Source organism: Ipomoea triloba, chromosome 5, assembly GCF_003576645.1.
Source record: "Ipomoea triloba cultivar NCNSP0323 chromosome 5, ASM357664v1".
Taxonomy (NCBI): Eukaryota; Viridiplantae; Streptophyta; class Magnoliopsida; order Solanales; family Convolvulaceae; genus Ipomoea; species Ipomoea triloba.
The window spans coordinates 23,011,455-23,020,865 of NC_044920.1; the positions used below are offsets into that span (position 1 = coordinate 23,011,455).

A 9,411-nucleotide genomic window follows, 5' to 3' on the forward strand; every position below is an offset into this window, starting at 1 on the left:
ACTCGTAAGTGTTTCGTCTTGGAGTGAAATGTTGGATTCTTTGTCAAGTACAAAGCGCTCTGGCTGTCACAAGATAGAGTCTTTCTCTCTAACTTGTGCAACCATATCGCTTCTTTACTAGCTTGAGTAGTAGCTATATATGTATTCTGCTTTTGTCGTTGAAGTTGTCACAACAGGCTGCAACTTCGAGACCTAACTTATTACTCCTCCGCTAGCAATTAAAATGACCTAAAGAGTATACATATATTTAATAATAATAATAAATAAATGAATAAATAATAGCTTTCCCCTTCTCATTTTATTAAGATAATAATAAAATTATAAAATACTCCGTATATTTTTGCACGCATATATATTTTTTAATTTATTTAACAATTCTCAGCATTTCCAACAAAATTTTGAAGGAAAACGAAGAAATATTACAACAATTACTACTCCGATCCTATTTTTGGGAATTCTCAATACCTAATTCCAACCCAAAACTCAACAAATATTAATAAAAAATAAAAATAAAAATACAGAGCACTTTTTTTTATTTTTTATTACGTATTATTATTCAAAGGCCTCAATCTGATCTGAACTCCATACTTGGGCTTGATGGTGAGGACGATGACCGGCGCGTGGCGATAACTCTCGGAGATGTCAAAGCTGAACTTGGATATTAACATGGCCAAGATGATCTTGGCTTCCATGAGAGCAAAAGATTGGCCGACACAGTTCCGGGGGCCGGCGGCGAACGGCAGGAAATTCCGGGCGGCGGGGCCGGCAAAGGACTTCGACGCAAAGCGCTCAGGGTTGAATTCGTTAACGTCTTTTCCCCATATCTCTTCACTGTGATGGATGGCTAGGACCGGCACCCATATGGAGAGCCCCTTTGGGATGTGAAGCTCGCCGAGCTTGAAGTCCTCAAACGCCATTCTTGGTAGAACAGAAGCTGGTGGATATAGTCTTAATGATTCATTAATCACCATGTTCAACTGCACAAATTGGTACACATTATTAGTTATCACACTACATAGTGGACTGACATAAATTAGTGACGTCATAGAGACACATTCTATCTTCCTAAAAGGTTGAATCCAAGTCAAAGAGCCCCACACCCACCCGTAATCATGGTAATTCAGTTGAGCTTACTGTGCACGTGCACAAGAGCCCCTCACTTTGAGAGATTGCTCCCATTGTCATCCAAGGTCTTTTTTTCTAAACTTTATCACTAATTGAGCTGCCCATGCGGGCACATTCTTTATCTATATAACCCAGGGCATAGTTCAATAATCAAAAGCTAGTTTGAGTGCGGGGTAGTGACCTCGCAAATACTAGGATTCGAATCCTCAACAAGAGAGGCCGGATCTCAATCTTGAAACAAAGAACAAGTACTCAACCATGCCTTATTAAAACACATGCATCCGACCATTTACCTGCTTTCACAATTCCTAGGACAGGGATAAGGGATCCTCAGGTTTAGGGTTTAAATCTATATTTTAATCTATATACCTTGCATAGAATATAAAGTTTACTATGCCCGCTTGTATCGTTATAAGTCAAAAGTTTTGTAAAAAAACTTTAGGTTTATACAAGATTGGACAAGAAACTCAAATTTTCACCATTTAGTTCCGATGATATTGAGTATAATAATATTGACCTACCACTTTTATGATATAAAACACAATATAAAAATGAAGCGACGTTTTTATATTATACAAGAAGTGGGTGAATTATATATTTGTTTAAACTAGATAAAAGTCAACTAAACTTATTACATTTTTAATAGAAGAGTTAAATTAAATGAAATTTAATAAATTATTGAAATTTGAAAATAAAAATGATTTTAAAAAAAAAAAAGGATAGTACAGGAGACAAAATGATACTTGCATAGTTTGCAGAGTATCGGACCATCAGACAGCATTGCCAACGAAGGAGGACAGGGGATTCCACAATTATTACATTAAATTAAACAAATTGTTTTTTTTTTTTGGGTCTAAATTTCAGTGAATGAACTATATATATAATGCAATCACCATTTTGTTACCAATTACAATATTACTTGATTGTGAAATATAAAATTGTCTTAGTGTTGTATTTTGTATTCAAGAATTAATGAGCAGTTGCCTATTGCCAGCAAAGATGGAATATGATCTCAATGATGGAATTTATTGATTACAAATAGTAATATTATATTCTATTGTTTCTTTTAATGTTTTGGTTAAACTGTGACAAATTTTATTCAATTTCCCTCATGCCCAATGAATTAAAGACAAAAAGAGAATAAAGTTTTTTTTTTAAAAAAAAAAAAAAAGCACCAAAATATTCGCAGACACTTTTAAATCAATTATCTCATCTTACTCTGATCTATTTTTATATATTTTATACTCAATAAGTTACTCAAGTAAATATAACGTTAAAAATATAAATAGTTATTTAAAGTCATACCAGATTGAGTTTGGAGAGGTGCTCGACTGAGGGGGTGTCGGTGTTACAAACTTGTCTAACTTCAGACCGAACTTTGTCCTGCCAAGAGGGGTTGCTAGCAAGGAGCATTATGGTCCATGTGAGTAACAAAGCAGTAGTTTCATGGCCAGCAAAGAAGAATGTCTTGCATTCATCCATTATCAATTGTAAATTTAAGCTAAACCCGATATTCTCTGATCTCTTCTTTTTCATCTCCGTCAACAACATCCCTAACAAATCGTTGCCATACGAGCTACTCCGACCGATTTCAACACAATCATTACGGCTTTGTATGATCTTCATTAGTAGTTTTTCCACCTCCATTTTTAACGATTTTATGTCTCTATTATATTTACTAGGAAAAAACCTGTCCAAAGAATTAAAATAAAAAATAAATAAAATTAGCACGTAAAATCTGCCCCAATTGTTGTATGCATGCATATGTTTTTTTGAGTACTACTGACTCTAATTGTACGCGTCTATTTATAATCTTCTTGATAAAGATACATAATATGACACTTTTGTGAAAAAAACAGGCATGGAATCTATAAAAGGGGATAGAGGGATCCGAGGTAATATCAAGAAAACTCAACCATGTATATATGTAAAAAGGGGATAACATTTTCCATTAAAACGGAATCGGATATCTGCATATTTTCTATGGTAAAGGAAAAAAGGAAAGAAGAAAAAAATGATTAGTTACTATTTAAACTATTAAATGGCATGATAAGACCCTGTTTTGGGCAAATTTAGTTAAGAATTTATAGAAAAAAGTTTGTCTCTTAGAAATCATACAAGTGGTGGCCAGCAAAGAAAAAAAAAATAAAGAAAGAGAGAAAAAAAAAAGGTTAAATAAAATCGAATGTGATACGACTTGATCGATGTTGTGTGCGAATTTAGGGAAGAATTTATAGAAGTTAGAAATTTGAATACACAAGTAGAGAATAGCGAAGAAAGAGCAAAAAGAAGAAATAATAAGTGATTATTTATTGGTAAAAATGTATGTTAAATAGCTGTGTGTCAATTTCGCTCAGAATTTATGGTCAGAAAACACACGTACAAATGGAGGATAGCGAAGAAAGAATGAAAAGAAGAAAAATAGCGATTATTTTTTTTAATAAACTAGTACATAACATTGTACGTACACGGTGTGACGGAATATTATGGTGTCGCATTTATTGAAGAATTTTTGGGAAGAAAATTACCGACTACCGGGAAGACACAAGTGACGACTAGCTTGAGCACATCGTTTTTGTAGAACAGTTAAAAGATGAAATATTTGTTTGCCCTTCTCATAGTTACTGCCGAACTCGGTTTGGGAGATGATATCGGCGGTGAGGCGTGCCATGTAGCCGCCGATCTCGAACTCCGTCTGGCCCGATTGCACTGATTTGTCAAGAGATTGGAGCATTTTCTTAGTGCATTCCACCATGTATACCGCATAACTCTACAATCCAAAAATGAAAAATAAAAACCAATTCAATTGGGAGATGCAATCATTATTGATTGGCTATTGCCACAGACACCATAATCAAATCAAATTGTCATCTATCAGGTCTAGTAATATGATCTCCGCTTATCATGTGATTTAACAATTCCATTAATCAAAAAACACTATCCTAGTATTTGGTTTAATTGATATGATCCTAATGTAATTTGCATATTGTACTAACCTAATTGTTTTTATGGAATTATGGTACTTGTTCCAATCCCGAATAATTATTCTTTACCTATTGAGTCTGATAATAAATTAAAGTTAAAAGATAATAATACTGGAAGACTCGACCTGCACACCACCTTCCAAGGCAATAAATATGTGTCCCCTCATTAATGTTGTCAACTATTCATTACCACTCTTTGTATTACCTAAGACCACAGTTAATATAAGTAATGAATCCTTGAGATAGAGGCAACCCCATCTAAATTGGTCAAACCATTGACGTGTAATCACAATTTTACAAGTCTGACTTTCAACCATATTAACTTTCTTTTGAATAGATTAGCTATGGACAATCTAGGTTACGTTGCCTTCTTAATCCTTTGCCGACAAGGATCATAAGACCTGATTAACCCAATGATCATAGTAGTACGCTTTTTTTTTTTAATAACATGCTAGCTGCATGTTCAATCCGCTGAATGATTGATTGTACTGGCGCGGCATTATAAAGAAATTGATTGTATGTGTTGTCTGAGGAGGGAGGTTGAAGGGATAATTAGTTGAAAAATCACCTTGAGTTTGTCTCCCATGAAAGCCGGCGCGACAATGTGACGCTGGTGATACCAGTCGTCGCCGTTTGCCATCAAAAGACCACGGCCGATGAAATGTTTTGAGCCCTGTTGCTGCAACCAAGATTTCCCCGAAACCGCGCTGTACTTTGAAAGAAGCTCTTTGATCAACTCCGTTTCCGTCAAGCACATCCTCGGCTCAATCCCATTCCAATATATGAATCTCTTCCCTATCAATTCCAACACAATTCACCAAAAACGAAAACAAAATGTCAGAATCAAATGCTAAAAATTATAGCCAACTGTTGGGTGGAGGCAGGTAAAAGCTAAGTCTAGCATCCGATGGCTGGAAATTATTGGGAGAAGTCGGTAAAGGGCTTAAAAGGCTAAGTTCAGCACTTTCATCAGTCTCAAAAATGTTTGACAGCATAAGAAAATAAAATTACATCTACACCCACAATAGATTTTGACGTAAGTGATAAGCAAATTTTAATAATAGCAGCTTGGTGCTGGACTTGACCCTTTAGGACATCGATTCAATACAAAAGTTTGAACCAATACTGGTTCGGTTGGGTTCAGCAGAGTATGGCAAAGAATTTTAATGTCTTGTCTCTGATACCGTAAATTTTGGACCAGGCGACGTAATGGGGCAATAGACGTGGGACGACGTCGTGGTCGATGGAATCCATGTGGTCGGAGGTTGACTTGGAGACCAGAGCCGCCATGTCAAGGATGTTTCCGAGGAGGAACCGAGGTTTGGGCCCGAAAACTCCCTGTTTCTCCATGGTTTTTCTGATGCGTCTCGGGGTTAGCCAGTAACATGAGATGGTTTGGTAGGCAAGTTTCAAGAACATGCACGCGCAGGTGATCAGTAGGGGGATCAGAACCACCGCGGCTGCCATGGCCGGTGGTGGTGGCGGCGGCGGCGATAGATACAGAGTAGTTGCCGGGATAACAGAGTACAGAGTATCACTCTGATCAATATGCGTTCTTGCCTTCTTGGAATCAGGTTACTAAATGCGCCTATTTATCTAACACGAGTGCACTGTGCACAGGCTAATATGATTTGGAATTAAAAAGTTTATAAAATTAATTAACATTTGATAAATTTGCTAGTGCTTCATCACTGTTTTATTTATTTATTTAAAATTTTATCCTATAATACTTTTAAAAAAGCCTTATCATCATTGCCACATCGACATAATATAATGTATCATACCAACTCAAATTTTATTTTATTACGGAGTAATATTTTAAAAAAAAATATTTTTTTTAATATTATCGACTCTATTACAGTGTACATCAAAAAGAGCTACAGATGTGACAATTGAGCAGAAGGTGCTTGTCAAAGAAAATGTTTTCTTCTCATCTTAAATTTTCTCTCTACTATTTTTCATCCGGACATATATAGATTCTATTCATTGGGTGTTCATGAATTGGCTGACTCTACCACTAATTAAAAAGAAAATTTGTTTACCAATTAAATAATCAATTGTTATATGATGGACCATAGTATAATACGGTGTCCTTTCTTTTAATTAAAAGAAACGGCTATCGTTACCGTGAATCAATGGCGTATAACGTTAAAGATATGTATGTCGTTAAATGAAGCCGTAGTGGAATTAAAATGATACTTTAGTCTTGTTATAATGAACTTATTGTGTGTATACAATGAAACTGGATAGTAGAGATATGAATTGTAATTACAATGATAGTTCAACATTACTATAATGAAACTAGTGTGCATGAAAAATGAAACTAAAAAGCAAAGGTCATATAACAGTAACAACCTACGAAAACTGATGGATATATACCCTCTGAATGGGGTACCCGACCCGAAGAGCTCTGGTATCTAGAGCCTGCCGACTGGCTAAACCTTCCAGCTCGTGGCCCGGGTGAGAAGGCCCTAGTAGCCCGGCTGATGCAGGCAGTCGGGAAGGTAGCGCCAGACTAGGTGCGGCCTCAGAGGCAGTGATAGTAAGAAACCGAGCATTTATGGCGGATTTGAGGGAATTATTTCCTGATTCAAATTTGGCAAGTATTTATGGTTGTTTGGCAATTTAAGTAGCTTTTTTAATGTTAGATTTGTTAAGTTTCTTCATTATTTCCTTTCTAAGGCCTATTAGTGTTGTATAAATACCTCCATGGGTCACATTGTTAAGGGTTCTAATTTTAATGCAAGCAAAATCACTCTGTCGGAATATTCTTGTGTTAAATATTATTTATATTATTCCTAAGTTTTAGGATAGTGTTAGCTAGCTAAACGGTTATCTCGCAATCTTAAAAACCAACAAAAATGATAACGAAAATTTTTCTAAAATTAAAATCAAAAGACGTCATTTTACTTCATGAATCATGATCCACGCTGCTACATGAACTATGTTCCATAATAAAACTTGTCTTAAATAATGATACATCAGGGGGATGGGTTGAAAGAAAAAAATAAAGAGGAGTATTTAACATTTCGCATATTTTAAACGTACCAAAAAAAAATTACGCATATTTTAATTTTAACTACCAGCATATTAATGTTACCTTACAAAATAAATAATAACCAATACCTCCAACAAGTTTTGGATTTCAGTCCACTTTACTAAATGGCCAATTTGGATTTTATAATAATAATAATAACAATAATAATAATAATAATAATAATAATAATAATAATAAATAAAAAAGAATATTAGGATGTGAACGGTAGAAATTTTTATTTTTATTAAACAAAAGGCTCCATAAAAATTAGAACAAATTTAGTTTTTAAAAAATGTAAATGTATATTGATAAGAAAATTAATAAGAATGATTAAAATTTTAAAAATTCAATTTATTCTTATCTTAGTTTTAACAATTAACAAATTAAAACTTGTTTAAAAATACATGTGTTTTAAATTTTGTTAATATTAATTTTTATTTAAATAAATTAAGTCACACGTATTTTAAAACAAAATTTAAAAAGTGTTAATTGTTAAAAAAATTATAGATATATAACAATAAATTTAAATTTTAGAAATTTAATTATCAATATTAATATTCTCTAAATATAAAAATAAATTATTTATTTAAAAAGTTAAGTTTATTCTAGTTTATATGAAATTTTTCTTTAAACACAAATAAATTTTGTTACAAAATCCAACTTAATAATATGATTTTTAATTAAATTTCACACAATGATATCAAGTTAGCCATTTAGTTGAGTGGGGTGAAATGATATTATTTTAAGGGTTCAAAATTTGTTGAATGCATTATTTATTATTTATTTTGTAAACCTAGATATTAATATGTTGTAATTAAATTAATTAATTTTAAATATTAATAAAATAAAAATCAAGTTGACATGCATGACACACCATATTATATTGATGTTAGGAAGTTAGTGGTTAGTTAATGATGTTAATGAATGTCTTTAATAGTTTAATTAATTGTTTCTAAGGATTAGGAATTAAATTAAACTTGGGAGAAGAAGGAATTAAATTAAACAAAATTAAAATATATAAATTACATTGAATAAAATCATATAATACATGAAACTTATTGCATGTGGGCATGTGGTTGGCCATTCAAAGCATAATGAATAGCTTTGAAACACTATCACATCATTTCACAAGTGACAAATTAAATGAATTAAAATATTACACTTATAAATTATATTAGTTAGAATAATTAAAGTTATCATATATATTGGTTGATGGTAACGGAGCTAAAAAAGATAAATTGGAGTGGAGTCGAAAACTAAAGTAGATATAATATTGTCATAAATTATGAAATACTGCTATTTTAATAAACGATGATCGATACCAATGACCTTGTGATCTAGCTAGTGACTCTCCTAAATGGGAAGTCATGAGTTCGAACATTAGTGAGGGCAGTATTGACTCTTTTTGCTTCAATAGAATAGTACTCAAAAAATAAACAATGATCAATCTATTAAAATTTTCAACGAATTGAATGAAACAATAATGAATAACAATTCATACATCACCTATATATTCACATCTAAATTTCACAATTTTAATTTAATCGATTGAAATTAAGAATCAAGCAGTGGGTTGTTGTATTAAATGTTAATTCCGTCTAATTAGTATTTGTATCTCATAGTAACAATTAGGTCTCATGTGTACATAAAAAAAAAAGTATTTATATTTAACTTATAAATACTAATTTAAACAATTTGACTCTCCACCCATGATATATGTACAAGTGTAAATAAAGAAAATATCAATATACCCTACCATACTTAATTTGGACGTGCCATTATTAATTGAATTCATAAAGATGGTATACTTTGGTCAAAAATACTTATTCATATAATTTCAGTTGCAACTATCTCAATTTCTGATCTAGTTACAGAGTATTGTAAAATCCTCTCTCTATATATATATGTCATTGTTCAGGTGAGTCTACCATTTTCTGTGAGTCCATGTAGATAGATCAAGGCTACTAAATGCTTGAGATTAGACTTAGATTTCGTCAAATATTGAACTATGTAATATAATTGTGCAATATATAGAAATGGGGGACCCAAGAGGATTTATAAGTTTAGATTATTATTACTAAAATTAGTTTACTTGTAGTGATTAATATCTTGTAGTAATTTATAAGCTTTGTGTACTGTATTGCACTGTGTTTAAAGAACTTCGGAAATGAAGGCAATGAACGGATCAGAGGCTCCGAGAAGAGAACGTGGCCTTTAGTGTTTCGCAAGGGGTTATATAACTTATAAATGATGAAAACCAAACTG

At 32.7% G+C, this 9,411-nt stretch overlaps 1 protein-coding gene across 1 annotated transcript; it reads right to left on the reverse strand.

Moving 5' to 3' along the window:
• Window positions 1-326: 326 nt before the first annotated feature.
• On the reverse strand, window positions 327-5,673 carry LOC116019035 (cytokinin hydroxylase-like). Its single transcript, XM_031259100.1, has 5 exons — window positions 5,294-5,673; window positions 4,678-4,904; window positions 3,654-3,895; window positions 2,431-2,815; window positions 327-977 (listed from the first exon to the last, which is right to left on the reverse strand). Exons 1-5 carry the CDS (start codon window positions 5,574-5,576, stop codon window positions 543-545), a joined length of 1,572 nt encoding a protein of 523 aa, XP_031114960.1. The 5' UTR covers window positions 5,577-5,673; the 3' UTR covers window positions 327-542.
• Window positions 5,674-9,411: the final 3,738 nt, after the last annotated feature.